Genomic DNA, 17009 nt, shown 5'->3' on the forward strand with positions numbered 1-17009 from the left:
AATAGACACCGTACAATCTCATAAATCTTTAGTGCGAGCGATGTACTTCTGTTTCTCACAGCGGTAACTTATTTTGAAAAATGTTACGAAAGCTCTGATCTCGTAGAGCTCGGACATCGCAGTACGCAGGTATATTAAGCTATCTAAGCTAAATTATTAGAACACAAAAAATTTTATATGAAATTAATTTGCTAATTTTTGCTTTTAAAAGTAATTTTTTTGCTCCAGCTATTAAAAAGTTACGAAGGGCTGGATAGCTTATTAAGATTAAGCTATCCAGCCATTGTAAGAAAAACATATACATATAAGTCAAAGCAAAAAATTAATAATACCAAAATTATTTGCTACTTTTTGCTATTTTTTGCTTGCAAAAGTAATTTTTTTGCTCCAACTTTTAAGAAGCAAGAGTAAAGCGCATTATAGAAGTTGCTCGCACTATTATAGCTTATAGTATCAGAATGTTCCGTGAATTATTTGTACTCAAGATATCCAGATCCCGAATTTTTTTCACGAAATAAGTTTAAAAAATTTATATTTTCCAAGTCTTAGTTAAATACTTTGACTTATGTATATGCTGTTTTTTACAATAGCGTGGCAGCTTAATCTTAAGCTATCCAGCCCTTTGTAAATTTTTGATAGTGTGAGCAAAAAAATTATTTTATTATTAACATTTTGCTTTGACTTATGTATATGTTTTTTTTACAATGGCTGGATAGCTTAATCTTAAGCTATCCAGCCCTACGTAACTTTTTAATAGCTGGAGCAAAAAAATTACTTTTAAAAGCAAAAAATAGCAAATAATTAGCAAATTAATTCCATATAAAGTTTTTTGTGTTCTGATAATTTGGCTTAGATAGCTTAATTATACCTGCAGTACGCCCCGACATCTCGGTGTTACGAGTACCACCGTGTTCGGAAGAAAGTGACCGTATCCTAATCGAGGATACACCTCGTTCGTGAAGAATCGTTCTTGAAGAAACGGGGTCGTGTGTTAAAGCATCGTCAGCACCGGTCGGCTAAAAAGTTCGGGACAAAACGGCAGAGACGTGCATCGCGTTTCGCCGGCTTCATTTTCTTGCCAGTAGATCCGGAAAATCGACGTTAGACGTCCTTTCAGCCGCACGCCTTGAAACCGTGCCTTCTTCATCGAAGAATACGTATACGGGAACATCAAGGGAACACCGAGCGAACGCGTTGTAAAATAACAACCAATTGTATATACCCGATGCGATCGCAGGTAACAAGGCGCCACACGGTTACGCCGTGCCGTCCGTAACAACTCGCGGTTGTTTCCCACGAAAAGATCATTATATGTCTGTGCGAAACGAGAAGAGTCTCCGCACAAAACACCGAACCCGTCTCGCGCAGTCTCTTCTTTCACCTTCGCCCGCTCGTCATTACTTCCTCTGGCTGGATTTCAAAAAATCGTAAAAGATCACACGTCCCATGCTCGGCGTCCGCGCGAGCTCGTATTTCCGTACCGCAGGTAAAAATAATAAAACCAGCAGCGAGCGGGTTTCAAAATAGTCGCACACGATATCATTCATATTTTTAGAAATGTTGTTTTGAAAATATTATTTGAAATTGTTGCGCGCGATCTGGGATCACACTACTGTCACTATATCAAGTTTATTTTAAGTTAGGTATATCTGTTTATCTTAAGAAAACAGACGATTCCCTTAAATTATTCTGAGAATATAAGAAATACATCTTAAAAATTATTACCTTTTTATTCCAATTTACCGTTCGTCCTACAAGCGTTTGTATAATATTAAACATAAGAAACTGATATAAAAATACTTAAAAGGATTTAATTCGCTACATCTTCGAAAAATTGAATAGGAAAACGATCCAATAGTTGAAAAAATAACGTTTAAAAAAAGACAAAAAAGTTTTTTTAACAACAATGCTCACGTCTCATGTAAAAAATAGCTTTATATGATGAAACAAAGCGGATAGTCTAGTACAATGGTACGTTCATTATAATCGAACACGCTCATATACGAATGCATATGGACAATGCATATGCAATTGTTTATTAATAACAGTAATAAGTTTATTTACGTCTTACATTTGATTCATGTGTCTCTCATTAATTTAATACTTATTAAGAAAATGATAAAGTCACTTATAAAAATCAAGTGAACATACAGTCGAGGTCAATCGTGCGTGCGGTACTTTAAACGAACGCTCTTTTTACAAAGACGCAAAACAGCGAGCAACCTGCAATCTTCCCATCGAGAGCTTTCGCTCGCTCAATTAATCGCACACTTTTCTTCGAGTAATCCTGTCCCTTTCCAAGATCGCTCGCAACCCACGTGGAAAAACTTTGCGTCCTGGAAATTACGCGGCAAGGCCAAGTTTTCAGGTCAAACGTGGCCGTGTTTTTTGTTCGTTTTAATCCGAACTTTACGATAAGGAGATTGCATCGAACGACCCGTTATATGTCACCGCTACGGCCGAGAATGGCCTTTACTGCAGACGATTAAGGGGGTGACTTCTTCACTCGCCCTTTTCGTGAGTGCACATGTGCACACGAAAATTGAATTAAATGTCGATAGGGAGCTCGTATCGCGCTGACTATCAGTACGGAATTTTACCGGTAAACATATAATTAAAATCTTTTAGTAAATACATCGTTGAGCAGCTCGTTTATAGTGTTTTTATTACCTAATTAAAATAATATATATGATCATATCGCGTTCTCCTGAGCATCTTAAGTTTACGCAATTTTGTGCAAAAAAATAAAATAGATTTACTTAACAAATAGGAGTATGTCCTACTTCAAAGTCCTACTTCAAACTAAAACTAAAACTAGAATTTCCAAATGGTATTGACGTCATAACCCGTTGAGATATCGAGGAATTTTACAAGAAGAAGCGTAAATACGACAACATTCAGACTGCATAGAAAAATATACGAGAAAATAGATTGGTTTGACAAGCAATACGTGGTCGTCGACCCTTTTGTTTCGAGATCGATATGTCGCTTCGCAGCGTGTGTGTATAACACGCCCTACGTCAAACAAGTTAGCCTCCTTAATTTTATCAACTGAATTGACATTCCCGATCCAATGTCTGTGTTAGAGCCTGGTGCACGTTGCGATAGGATCGTATGATATTAAGATGAAACGCTTGTCGCATTATCCGTCTATTTGGTTATTCGTGCTCGTAACGCTTCATAGTCAGCATGCTTATACTGGTTATCAAGGTACATATGTATTATACATACATTTTCTATATAATCTCGATCAATTTTTTCTGCACTTGTTAAATTATGATTATTTTTAATTTACAAAAATCTTGACTGAAATCAATTCAGCTTTGTCATTAATACTCAACATCAAAATTAAAGTTCCAGAGTTTAGTATCGAGATTTAAAAAAAAAACGCTGCACTCAATTGCTTCGTTCAAATAAATTTTCATTCCCTTTTTCTCTTTTTCAAAACAGCAATATTTACATACGGGAATTTCTACGTGGAAAGAAACTGTAGAAATAATTTATAGAGAAAAATATGTACATCTATCGAGATATGAATATCAAAAATGCGAAAAATATAAAACATGATATAACGCACACGAATATAACATAAACCATGAGGGACCTGTTTGTATAATGTTCTATAAGCTGAGAAATATATAGTTGGCAGTTTCCATAATTTTTTACGGGAAAAAAATTTCCACGTCGATCCCTTTCGGAGCTTTTCCGCACCCTATCAGGCTGTCCTATTTCGAGAAAGTCATTGCCATCTATCAGAGCAGAGCTTTCCTCTTGTCGAGCACAGCGCGCACGCGAGAGCTATTTTTCGCGGTTTCGCGAGCAGCAGAGAGAAGAGTAGTAGTAGGTCGCGGTACGAGAAGATGACCCATTGTACATCACATCTCTATGCCACCTCCCTCCTTGTCTGCATTGCAGTCGTAGCCGCGGATGCCGAAAACGAAAGCAAGCTTTCTTTTCGTTATACGAGCTCGATTTAAGAGGATCCTTCCAGTTGCCGTGGCATGATGACATGGCATCTTTTAACTTATCGCTCATTTCACTTGTCCAAGTAATAACGCTTCTCTCGCGGAATCTTGGAAAAATATTTGTAAAACGAGAGAAAATGTTAAAAAAAATATTTTTATCGTAAAATATTAAATATTCTCGTAGCTTTAGAAATTTTAAAGAAATCTTCACTTTCAAACGCGTTTTATCACAAATTAATTAAACAATTATTAATTAAATGTTCAATAGCCTGAAATGGGGCGAGTAATTTTTTTTTTAAGAGAAAATGCTGTGTGTGCGAGTGACATTTTTCTATGATATAGCACTGCCAAGCGGGAAAACTGCTGCGCTTATACCACGAAATGATGATCCATTGTACGTGCTTGCCGTGGCTTCATTCCTTTCTTTCTCCCTCTGCCTCTCTCTTTATCTTTCTCCCTCTATCTTTTCTGTCTCTTACCGTGTTCTCCCGTGGCGTACAATGACGAAATTGATACCTGATATCGAGAGACCTTACCTTCTGTAATATTTTCACCTACACGAGAAAGCTTCTTGTATTTTCGCAACAGAGCGATGTCCGGAAAGGCGGAAACGGAAATATTCCCTTGGTGAAAATATTCGCGTCTCTCAATAATATCGGCGTCTATTCGATTTCATTCGGCTTCTCCCGTGTCGGTTTCGCCCGTGTAACTTCATATGTAGATCGACCTTTTTTTGTAAAATTTTGTTCAAATTCGAAAAATAAAATCGACTCTTTGTGCTTTCGTCGCAATTTGCGAATTTAATTCACAGATCTATTAATGTAGATCTATCAGTCGCTACTATAGTGTTGATGCATTAACTGCAGCGCGTATAGGGAGGCTAAAATTTGAATAGATGTTCCGTGATGCAGCGACATTAATGCCATTATGCAATGTTGAAGGTTAAATAATGGGATGTGGTCAATGACGAGATATCATCGGTGACGTACATTCGAGCATACATAATTATGATTTAGAAAGGTTCCTCTGGTTTATTAAATTTCCACGCAAATTTCTCGTGGAAATGGAAATGTGTGTAACATCATAATAAACTAAAACGCATATAATGCATTGATGAGTGAAACGGACACTCGGAATTTCGAGCATAATATTCAAATAATGCATTGTTGCGATAAATTTGCCAATAACAGGTAGAGAGATATATTATATATGTGAAACTTCATAAAATTGTACTAAAAGCAAATATTAAATATTGTGGTAGCGGTGAAACAAACGTCGAGTTTACTTTTAATTAGTTTAACAATACTTAGACAATAGTAATTATACATAGATTTATTATTGCATTCTAGTTTTTAGAATCGATTTACCGTAAACAAAAATTTCAATTATTAATTATGATATTGCTAAAAATTTAATTCAAATTATACAATTATGTCTGTAATTACAAAAGTTGTATATATAAAAATATCAGTATCGTCTATATTGAAAAAAAAATTGCATTTTGCGTTTCTTAAGGCCGTTATACGCGCGCTGTTGATTTACCGGATGGACACGAAGTAGTAATACCGCGAAAGGTCAGATCGGACGGGAGTTTTATATCTCATCGAATACCTCATCACTTCGAGCGCTCCTTCGATCGAAATCGGACGACAGGCGACGATGCCGTTCACTATCGCCTGCGTATTGATCACGAGGAGCACCACGTCGAGCTCTATCCAAACCATCGACTCCTTGGACCAGGTGCAATAATCGAGAAACGTCGGGGATCGCAGGATTTTTTGAACAACATGCAATTGAAACGATTGCGAGACATGCAATGCCACTATCGAGCCCGTGTGCGCAACCAATCGGAAGACAGCGCTCTATCTACCTGTTACGGACTTGTTAGTTGAATGTTTGTTCATTCGATTGATCGCGTACAATTACTGTTACGTAATCGTGTACGCTGATTTAATTGGTTAAATCTATTCCAGCATTTCTAGTATTACAACTTTTGGTATATTTAGAGATGGCGGGATGAAAGTGATAAAATTTAAACAAAATTCGATAGAACTCGTTAGTTTCTTTCCGATCAAAGTACATCAATCGCAAATTTTAAGGACTCCAAATCCAAGATTTCATTATTTTAATCTTCAGGTTGGATACATTAAAACGAAGCACGCGTGGTACATGATCGAACCAGTTGCTGGACATGACTTTACCAAAGAAATGGAGCAACCGCATATCGTGTATAAAAGGAGTCCAGATGAGTATCAAACCGCTGCCGTGCGGGATCTCTGCAACGTCATCGGTGAAACGTCCAGGATCATTGCCAAGCGTGCTTTGAATCCGCAGAAGAGAGTGCCCGCAAGATCAATCGAGAGTAGGTCGTACACGCTAGAACTGCTGGTCGTGTTGGACAAGTCTCTGTTGGACTATCACAGAGAGTTCGATGTCGAAAATTACATACTAACACTCTTCAATATGGCGAGTTAAAAGTCTCTCAAAAATTTTGCATATTTGCTTCTGAATTCTTCAGATATCCTCTCTTTCTCAGGCTGCCGGATTGTTTCACGACGTCAGTCTAGGTCTACATATGCAACTGACCATAGTGAGAATTATAAGATTAGAGGTGGAGGAAGATGAGGTAAAGTACGGGACAGAAACGTCTCTCAAAATAAAATGTTGTTATTTTATCCAAGGTACGCGATGGATCTCTTCCACTTCTGTATTAATATCATATCTCTTCTTTGCGAATGGAAAATATTCGGATTTATAATTTATAATTCAGATAATATCTTTTTTCAAGCGTTTTGAATTCGTGCCAACCTGATATTTTTTTTTTCGAATACAATGCAGATGAATCTGTCGATAAATCGAGACGCGGATGCGACGCTAAGGCGCTTTCAAAAGTGGCAGTACACCATGAATCCCGGCGGTGATTCCCACCCAAATCACCACGATTGCGCGATTCTCATTAGCAAGTACGCGACGCAGGCAATTCTGTCGGAAATTCAATTTAATCCCGAGATTGCAGGTACTCGCCCTTTTGACGATAACTTATCAGATTAGATATCTGTGTCTCGACAAACCTCTGTGGCTTCACCGGTACATCCACGATTGCCGGTACGTGCGATCCTTTGAGAGGCGCAGCCATTGTGAGAGATGCTGGTTTGCCAACCGGTTATCATATAGCTCATCAGATAGGCCACACGTAAGCCCGTAATTAATTTTATCTCGCTCCGACCTAATTAGACGCGGGAAAATTTTTGTGTTATTACGCGCCGCAAAAATGGAATAAACGCAGGCTATATTCCAGGACATGTAGGACATCAATCTCATCAATCTTGTACCAAGTGATCGCGCCGAGCAACAAAATTAACTTCATAATATTAACGTAACACTCTGTATGCGCGATATATTTCGCATACTCTTATTTCGAAGAGACTGGAGAAATATTTCTAGAACGAATATTTCTCTCATCCCGATAGCCGCTCCTCCACGGTTGCTCGCGCAAATCGACTGGCCCCTTCATGCCGCCGGCGGGGAAAAAAACCTCGAAATAAATTCCTAAAGACCGTTTCTTTGCCCGAGAGTGGAAATAATGGTATACCGTGGCGTCGTCGTAAATAAGTCACGGCCGAGAGCGTTTGTTTAATGTATGAAGCGGGCTCCTTGTTGTCGTGTACCCCGAGATACCTTTTAAGAGCGAGTCCGGCGAGCGACGCGACGCGCGCGCGTGCCCCAATAAATATTCCACTCCGAAAAGCCGATTTTCTTTTTCTCATTACGGCCAGCCTGGGTATGTCCCACGACGTGCAGCGGGAGAACGGCTGTCCCGGTATAGTTTATCACGGGAACGGATACGTGGTAACCACCGTTATGCACCCCGGTGACATGTACATCACGAAAAAATGGTCCGAGTGCTCCCGGCGCTACCTACGCTCGTACATCGAGTAAGCTTAATGCTTGTTGCTCTTTCGCTGGCGGCTTTATTAAAGTCTGCCGGCAACAAAGCTGCTTTCCTCATCTACTCCCGCGCGTTTTCTAGAAACGCGAAGAGATACAGGAGTGCCTGATCTACGGCCGTAAATTTCAAATTAAATTAAGAACCGCGCTTCCGGTCGTTGTCTCGTGGAGAAATCGACGGTGATCCGCGATATGAAACACTGAACGATCGCCATAGATTACTGTTAATATTCAAATCTTTGTGCTTTTCTTTTCATATTTTATCAGCAAAATTTTTTTTAAAACATGTCAAAAATTCTGAGGAAGAATTATAGCTCTATAAATTATACTAAAATTCCAAAACAAGACTGAAAAAAGAAAAAATAACCACACAAAAATTAATTTCTTAGAAATACTATATTGTTTGAGTAGATGAGTGATAGCTTGCTTTATATATTGCAACATATAATGTGCAATATTTATTCGAATTTCAGAAATATGAAATATAGAATAGTCATTGATTTCAGACAAGGTCTCGGGTTCTGCTTAGAAGACGAGCCGCAAGATCATCATTTTCCAGCTGCGGAAATGCTGCCGGGCGTGATGTACAACGGTGACGATCAATGCCGTTTACGGTATCGACCAGATGCTCGGCAATGTGACATGGGAATCGTAAGTTGGGCGTAGATCAGAGACGCGACATTGCGGCATAGTAGAAACATCGCGGCGATCACTTTCTGCCGGTGAAAGTGTAAAGCGCAATCGGCCAGTTTGTTAACGCGATTCTGATAGCTCGTTAACACATCGGTAGCTTGCTCGAATCCACATCGCTCCGTAAACAGGCACCATCTGCCGTTCGCATCTACAAACCGATGCCTTTGCGGCCTACCTTATCCGTTTAGGAAAATACGTTCTCCAGCCGTGCACGGCATCAGATAAGAGGCCGGGGAAGTCGCGATATCGCGATCGGCATGCACTTAACTAAGTAAAACGAGGCTCCCGCAGGGATGACTGATCTTCATAGTCATTTAGGCTTGGCGAATCCAAGTTGAATGCACTACGGGCACTCGCATACAGCCATATAGACACACTTATGGGCGATAAACGTTTAAGGAAAAGTGGAAACGAGATGCGATTTAAAAATAATAAAAAGAATAAAAACAAGACTTATTATACATTTGTTTAATATAGATAAAGCAGAATAATGAAAGCTAAAGAGCTCATTCTACATTCACATCCCTTAAGTTAAAAAAAAATAACGAGACGATTTTGCTCCCGTTTTCAGACCTGCGAGACCCTTAGATGTGCCATTCCGGGCAGAGGTTGCGTGACTGACAGGAAACCACCCGCGGAGGGTACCCCGTGTGGCGAAAAGAGAGTAAATTACCGCTTACGAATAAAGAGCGTAAAATAAGGCACGAAGGATGATCTAAGACCCGTAGATTACGAGAATTGTGATAGAACGATTTATAAAAGTAACGATTCTTTGATTTTGGGGCTATTTCTCATGACAGAAACTGTTTTGCAAAATTTTTTAACTTTCTTCTCTTCTTAAATAATTCTTTAATTGAAGTGTCCATCAATTTAGTTTGCCCTACACTGTAATTTTAAATTTAAATAGTTTTTTCTCGAGCTTTGACAATTTTATAACAATTTTTAAAACAAGATCCTCAAGTTCAATTCTTCCTTCATTTCAAAGTTAATTAACATTTTATCGATCCATTAAGAATTTATAATAATTAATTATGCAAATCTTGGTCGATACATTGTTCACCAAAATGATCGTTCGTGATAGTATAACTGATGAATAAGTATTCGCCTTCGAGAGAGCCTTAAAAGCGTAACAGAGCGCAGATTCGAAGAAAAATTACATATTGATCAATTAATCAAGGTCCTCGAAGACCTTTCACCGAGAAGCCATTATGTCGGAACAGCATAAGTATCTCATGAAAGAGATACGACGAGAGTATATAGCAGAAAGCTAAAAAAGCTATCTGGATCTGCCATCAACCGTGACGTGAGTCACGCGCCCTTTCAGAATTAAAACCAGTTTCAGACTTCAGTTGAGTTTCATTGGCCCTTAAGGCAACAAAGCACGGCATGGTTAAAGATTGCGGAGCAGGTATTCGCAGATGCATTCTTACAAAGTATGTCATGCTAACATTGCGCCTAGACACATTGTAAATTCTTTCATAATAATACGTTTGCGAGTTTGTAAAAAAAAAAAATGCAATTTTTATATCGTTTCTTACTTTCTTCCGATTTAATAAGCGGAGCTTCTTAGCTTTTATATTTTATTTATATTAGCCTAGAAAGCTGATTATACTTTTAAAGTTAAAAGATTATTTATCTAAAACTTAATAACAAGTTAAAAAACTTACAAAGCAGTTTACGGACAGTTAATACAAAATCCGTTTCGAGAATAAAAGAATTTATCTTGAATATATCCAAGAAACTCGTAGAGTTCCAGAAAACGTAAAGGTCGGCTACAAATTTGCTAAACGAATTCGATATATAAAAGAAGTTATATACGGAGAATCAGGCAAACGTATATATATCCCGCATAAAAATTCACGTATCTTGTCAGATAAAACTTGTTTCAAGTCGAGTCACGGATATTTCGGAAATCGAAACGAGGCAAAAGTCGGCTGAAATGTTTTTTGCGGTCGGCCAAGCATGCGCGGCTACGTGATCGTTGCAAAAAGGGATTCGGTAAAACGTGATAGAATGTGGGCGCACGCGAGACCCGTAATGGCCGGGAGACGAGCGGTGTCCAAATATCACACATCAGCGAAATATCAGATTTGGGTGACAATGTTAATAACTGGGCGTGCCGAAGCGCGTTGAAGCGCGTAGACGAGAGTCATTAGCGTTGGCTGACTACCGCTTCGGGGTGTCGGACATTACCGTTGAAGCTCGTGAATCTGGCCGGCGAGTAATCTCTAATTGCTCGAGCAAACTTGAACAAAGTCGATACTGGCGCGTGATAAACGGGCCGCGGCATCAGAAACAGACGATAACTCTTACTTTTAATTACAGATCTTATGAACGTGCGAAATGGATGAATGCACTTTGAAACGTGCACAAATATTTTTTCACGAAAATTGAAAATTTCATTGGATATCAGCTATAAATAGTAAAATATGTTTGAGAGATGTGAATAATATACCAGTCGAAATCCATGTCTTTTTTAAAGCGCGTTATTCCAATCATGATCCATTCAGATATTTATAGGAAAGGAGAAACGCTTGATATTTCATTTAAATAACTCGACGTAAAAAGAAAAACAAATTCCCGAGCGATGAAATTTAGTGAGTAAAATTGGACGATGTGCGCAGGGGATTGCGAAGTTTAAAAAATTGGAAACAGAAACGATAACATCGACTACGAAAATAGATTGATCTGCCTACGTGCGTAAAAATTCAGTTTGTTTGTCATGTCACTTCACAACAGCCCGATGCAATCATCGGTGGAATGAAATAGACAAATAGATGCGCAATTGCAGTGAAACGGAGAGCAATTATCTCGTCGCTGGCCGAGGGCAGATCCGATGCGTTTGCGTGTTATCGCGGAATCGAGCGTATACTTTAATGCGGACGTTCTAAATGGAAACGCGAGATAGCTAAATTCAAGTAGCCGTTCCAGCAAAATGGTGAGATAGTCCCGAAAATTTTTATAAAATGACGAGCGAAATTGGAGGCATAAAGTGCCATATAATGTCGGTATATTTCCTCGAATGAGAGATGCATCTACGGATTAAATATTATTTTTGCAACTATATGCAAAGTAGCACGTATCGTTATAAATAATTAATTTTTGAAATAGTTGCGCGATGACGAAGTGAAAGGCGGAAATATTATTCCACCTGGCAGACATTTAAGCGGCTTTAAGTACGCTTAAAACTGGTAGAAGTCATAAAGGGACTCGATAATTATTCCCGTCGTGGAATAGCATTAGCGATTCTAATGGAACAAGACGAAGGTCTCTCGAAGCGCAAGAATATCTTCTTGCAGGACATAATAAATTTCCACGTCGCGCTTCTAAAGGACGTAGTGCATCATTTAGCCTCGTTCATAATGCACCTCCCCGGGACATCCTCCGTGCCTTCTCTCGTTCCCCGTGACATAAGTCAGTCCAGGTGCCGCGACGTCGGAGTGTAACGAATGTTACAGTGGTGCTACCAAATGAAGTGCCTGATGGTGGGAGAACGACCTGGAATCACTAACGGCGGTTGGGGTGCCTGGTCGTCCTGGAGCAGGTGTTCGCGGACATGCGGCTCCGGCGTGGCGTACTCCGTGAGAAAATGCAACCGGCCGTCCCCGTCCAAAGGCGGCTCTTATTGCGTGGGTGACAGGAAGCGCCATAAAATCTGCGCCACGGACGTTAGTTTCGCGAGTGCTCGTAAACAGCTTTCCAGTAAGCGCAGCGCGAACTTACTTGAGTAAACATCCGATTTATGCGACGATCGCATTTTCTGCGAGATAGACATTGAAAACGCTTTTTTATATCGAGAATTTTACGCGACGCACGCGAAAGTGTACAACACTTTGAGCGTTAAATTAAAGAAATAAAATAACAAGGTTTATGATGTCAATAAAGTTCAGGTAAATGAAAATGAAAAGTCTTGAACGCGCTGTGTTGTTGTAAAAGCTGTTGCAGACGGAAAATTATCGTGCACGGTATTAATGCTCGAGTTCTTTACAGCCCTGTGAAATCGGCGCACCGCCGTTTCGTGACGTGCAGTGCGCCGAATTCAACGACTGGGTGTTTCCGGAAGACGGAAAGGTTCATCGTTGGACGGCGTATAATCTGCCCGAAGGTAATAAGCGATAAGCGATAAGCGATCTTCGGCCCCGCGTCGACTTCGTGACTTATCTTCCCTAGACTTGAAGGCGTCCGAAAACCCCTGCGCGCTTTACTGCATGAGCGAAACTAATCTGGTGACCTCGTTGAGACCGAAAGTGGTAGACGGTACCACGTGTTATAGAGGCATCCGAGACATTTGCGTCGGGGGTGTGTGCAGGGAGATACCTTGCGACCTAGATATGGAATCCGCCGCCGTCGAAGACGTCTGCGGTGTCTGTCGAGGCGACAGCACCTCGTGTACTTTGAAGCAAGGAACATTGTCGATTATGGCCCAAGCCCGTAAGAAAGAATAGTATTGATATTATAATAAAAAATACATATATAAATGCAAATATAAAGATTTTATTTTGCCTAGTTTTTCGAAAACATAATACACCATTCCACTTTTGCCAAGATTTCCAAAGTCGAAAGTCTTTGCCAAGCATTAAAGTAAATTTCTACTACATTATTAAAAATACTTCTACAATATTTAAAAAATGATGGCTGAATATTGTATTAGCGCCTTCAGACATTCAGTCTCTCTCTCTCTTTCTGTCAACCCCTCCTTTGAATTCCTCATAATAATTTTCTTGGCGTTCTCGCTTACTTCTCCACGTCGAGCGAATTTCGCGACTTGACAAAAATGCCGATGAACTTCAATGTCGCTACAGCACGGTGAATGGGAAGTGCGCGAACGAGAACTTCCGTGAATTAAAATTCCGCCAGAGCAGAAGTATAAGGCGCGCGTTCAGTCTTGCTCTTTAAGATGAATCCCGAGCGCTACATTGAGAATATTTATGTGTGTATAAGTGTGTGTGTGAGAGAGAGAGAGAGAGAGAGAGAGAGAGAGAGAAACTTGTGACAGCCAAATAAATCCGCACTACGCAACACAACGCGATGCTGGGCTGAAATTGAAATTTCGACGAATAATATCGCGCGTGGTAGCTTTTTGTAATAATCCTCCGCGCGAATTTTCGCGTTAAGGACTCAAGAAGATAACAGATGTGCCGGCCGGTGCCAGAAATATTCGCGTCGAGGAGGCAGAACCGACCAAATCCAGGATCGTGGTGCGCACCAGAAGTACGAAAACCGTGTTGATCGATGGGTAAAGTGAAATTTTCTCTTTCATTTCTGTAACGCACATGCACGTAATAATCTCGAGAAAACTGATCGAATGTTGCGAGTTAACGTCTCTAATTCGGTGCTCTTCTTCAACCTGCACTTCATCAATCTTGTCACGTTTGTGACATATCACGCAAATAACGATACCAATCTTACTCCATAATTAACAACGCGGTGTGATTATTTCAGTAACCGTCTAGGAATGTTCAATGTGCCGGGTTCCAAGGCGTGGCTGGGAATGATAAGGCCGAGGCAGGAAGCTTTGAACATACCGGGACCCGTCACTGAGGACTTGATTATATTGGTAAACATAATGAACGCACTCCGCTAATTAGTCGCTACTCTCGGCAAATCGATAACGTATCTCAAACAAGGTGTTCGAACTTGGACATGTGCTATCGGCAAGAACGCGCAAGAAGAAACGTTTTTCAGAACATTTCGTGTTCAATTAAAATCGTAGTACTGCTATAATAATCAGTTGCTATAATCTTCAAAGGAAGCGGTTTTGAATCGAGTTCTTTTTTCAGATATAATTTCCAACTCCTGCCGACGCGACGCGAATAAAATTTGCAACGTTTTACGAAACGGCTAAAAATTAAATTTTTATTTCTGAAGACGTATCTTAAATACAGTGCACATTTTCCCGCTTTTATATCGGAGTAATTACCGTGTTATTTTAGAAACTGCATTAAAGAGAAATTTAATTTTATCCTATCGCAGTATTCTCTTTGACAGCTAATTAATCTGGCAGGTTTTAGCAAAGGAGAACGTCACATTGAAATACTCATTAGGATTGAAGCAGCGTACTCCCCGCAAACCTGAGTTCTCCTGGGACTTCATTGACTGGGAGAAATGCTCGGCAGGTTGCGGTCCGGGAGAGCAGATATCGAAACCCCGTTGCATCGAGAAAATCGGTGGATTGGTGGACGATAAATTTTGCAGGAACATCAGTAAACCAGACGCAAAAGTCAGACCATGCAATCAAGCTCCCTGCATACCGCGGCAAGTTTACTGCTATATTTACAATTTTTCACACTTGAAATATTTTAAAGTTATCAGAACATATAAGAAAAAAATAATTATAATGATCTTTAACGAGGCTTGATATAGTGGATACGAAATTAATTACGTGTCAAAGGATTTACGCCGCCCTCATTATTTCCATAGGCAATATAATAATAACGTTTGCACATATACATCGCCCTCATATCGTCATTGTATTGCGTCCATATCACGTCCACGCGTCGGACGGAATTGTCACTTTTATCTTGAGAAAACGAATGGACATGACACCGCGCGATAATCGCCGTCGCCCCACCGTCGCTAACTAATTAAAAGCCTCGCTCTTATCTTCGCGCGCGATTCCAGGTGGATCATTGGCGAATGGCAAGGCTGCACACCATGCACGCCAGGCTGCAAGCGAAGGCGCGCTGTCAAATGTGTACGACCCGTCGGCCGTGGCGAGCAGGATCTCGATGTGGTCGAGGACAGCTACTGCCAAGGACCGAAGCCAAGGGAGTCGGCGCCTTGCGAAGCCAGCCGGCGAAGACGAGAGGACAGAGGTGCCACCGACGACAAACGCGAGCTCTCCTCCGTTCGCTCGAGCGCGCTAACGCGACAAAACGACTTCATTAGAGCTGCTCGAGCGACCGTTAAGACGGCCTTAAGCGGCGCCGTCGCGGAGGACCGACATCCAGGTGATTTCTCTACACGAGCGTCCAATCGTTCTTGTTCGATCGGCACCGGGTACGTTAATGCGCTTCCAAGCGAGACAATGAGCTTAATTTCAGCAAACGCGATTCGAAATTCGACCAAGACTCGTCGAGATCGTTCTCAGATAGATAAAAAATCGAGGAATGCACCGAACGATACGGAAAAGATAAATGCGAATAAAATTAAGAAGGGCGAGATAGTGATCGATAAAGAGGACATTCAGAACCTAACGCTCACGATTATTCTGGAGCGCGATAAAAAGAACGTCGTAACGAATTTCCCAAAGGATTTCGAGCCGCGACCGTCGAAGAATAGCACGGAATTTACCTTGGTCGGTATGGATGCTCTCAGATACATACAGAGAATTCAGGAAGAAGCGCGCGCCTCTTCCGAGATCTCGATTTTTCGCGAACGACGTGCATGCAATACGCGATGAAATAGACCGATGGCGCAAATGATGGCGCGAGGAGAAATTCGAGCGCTCCTCAGCGCGGTGAAAGAGAAAAGAATTTATTATCATACGTGAACGCATCGATTACTCTCGCGCGAAGTGTATGCTCTTTCGGAACGGCGAATCCGCGGCGCAAACGAGTGGAGGCGACGCGCGTCTGAAAGACGAATCTGCGTCGATTCGAAGAGACGGATTATGCGATCTATCAAAGAGACTTTTACGAGTCGTTGAATATAGTACGACGCTGCACGATGCTGCGCTGCTCTCGGAGCGTGTAACGCGCGCGGCGCGTGCAGATCGCCGATGCTTCGAGGCGATAAAAACAATCGTTACGTTATACGACCGAATTATACGTATGGCGCGCGTTTTTATACAGGCGTATCGAATTTTAACGATCGGACAGAGCAGAAAACTCGGCTCGGATTGTCGGGAGTCCGTGAGTCGCAAGATGAATCGGCCCGATTAAATCAGCGACGTTGTTTAAGTCCGGCTAACACGGCCATAATTGACGATAAAGCGGCAATAGATCTGCCGGAGCCCGAAGATAATCTCTCAATATGCGGCGGTATATATGCGGCAACGGGCGACATAAATTACGCTTGAACGACGCGAGGAGGATGATTTCCCGCGACCCACTAACGAGTCCCGCCGTTGAACATTGATCTTTCAGATTCGTCGTTCGCTATGTTATTTATGGCGGGAGCAATACTTTGTAATGATCCGAGATTGCAAACGTTCGCCTCCCCCTTAATGGCCCGTGTCCTGAGGGGGTATCACAAGGAAATGCCTAGCGCGCGACATTTTCTTGTACCAATAAAAATTAAATGCTAAAAAAAAAACGCGCGCGAGTCATTAATCTTGAGTTCGTATTTGTTCTACGTAACAAGGTTCCGTAACACGAACGTCTGTTTGTCTGTCTAGCGAGCATCGCGGACAAGCGTCATATCGATGGACGTTATTTTCTGTTCCGCCGCACGCGGCACTTT

At 41.1% G+C, this 17009-nt stretch overlaps 3 protein-coding genes across 3 annotated transcripts in view; all 3 read left to right on the forward strand.

The window, feature by feature from the left end:
• The first annotated feature begins 3125 nt into the window (after positions 1-3125).
• LOC139814803 (A disintegrin and metalloproteinase with thrombospondin motifs 12-like) lies at positions 3126-6675 on the forward strand. Its single transcript, XM_071781304.1, has 3 exons — positions 3126-3210; positions 5481-5848; positions 6102-6675. Exons 1-3 carry the CDS (start codon positions 3126-3128, stop codon positions 6438-6440), a joined length of 792 nt encoding a protein of 263 aa, XP_071637405.1. The 3' UTR covers positions 6441-6675.
• Positions 6676-7174: 499 nt separating this feature from the next.
• Positions 7175-16862, forward strand: LOC139814081 (A disintegrin and metalloproteinase with thrombospondin motifs 7). Its single transcript, XM_071780060.1, is given in 11 exon segments — positions 7175-7900; positions 8420-8564; positions 9178-9270; positions 12065-12330; positions 12332-12443; positions 12543-12711; positions 12777-13037; positions 13722-13842; positions 14049-14163; positions 14611-14861; positions 15228-16862. Coding segments are annotated over 11 exon segments (2613 nt in total). The 5' UTR covers positions 7175-7601; the 3' UTR covers positions 16009-16862.
• LOC139814073 (A disintegrin and metalloproteinase with thrombospondin motifs 7) overlaps positions 15429-17009 on the forward strand; it is a 62097-nt gene continuing 60516 nt past the window's right edge. The window contains exon 1 of the mRNA XM_071780037.1: positions 15429-15556. The gene's annotated coding sequence lies outside the window, so the exon portion shown is untranslated. The remainder of the gene's footprint in view (positions 15557-17009) is intronic.

The sequence above is a fragment of the Temnothorax longispinosus genome, chromosome 6 (genome assembly GCF_030848805.1).
Source record: "Temnothorax longispinosus isolate EJ_2023e chromosome 6, Tlon_JGU_v1, whole genome shotgun sequence".
Lineage (NCBI taxonomy): Eukaryota > Metazoa > Arthropoda > Insecta > Hymenoptera > Formicidae > Temnothorax > Temnothorax longispinosus.

Excerpts from the sequence above, each read along its gene's own strand:
- LOC139814803 (XM_071781304.1), top strand. The coding sequence starts at position 3,126 with ATGAAACGCTTGTCGCATTATCCGTCTATTTGGTTATTCGTGCTCGTA. Across the intron at positions 3,211-5,480 it reads TGCTTATACTGGTTATCAAG|GCCGTTATACGCGCGCTGTT; the intron begins GTACATATGTAT and ends GCGTTTCTTAAG. Across the intron at positions 5,849-6,101 it reads TATCTACCTGTTACGGACTT|GTTGGATACATTAAAACGAA; the intron begins GTTAGTTGAATG and ends TTTAATCTTCAG.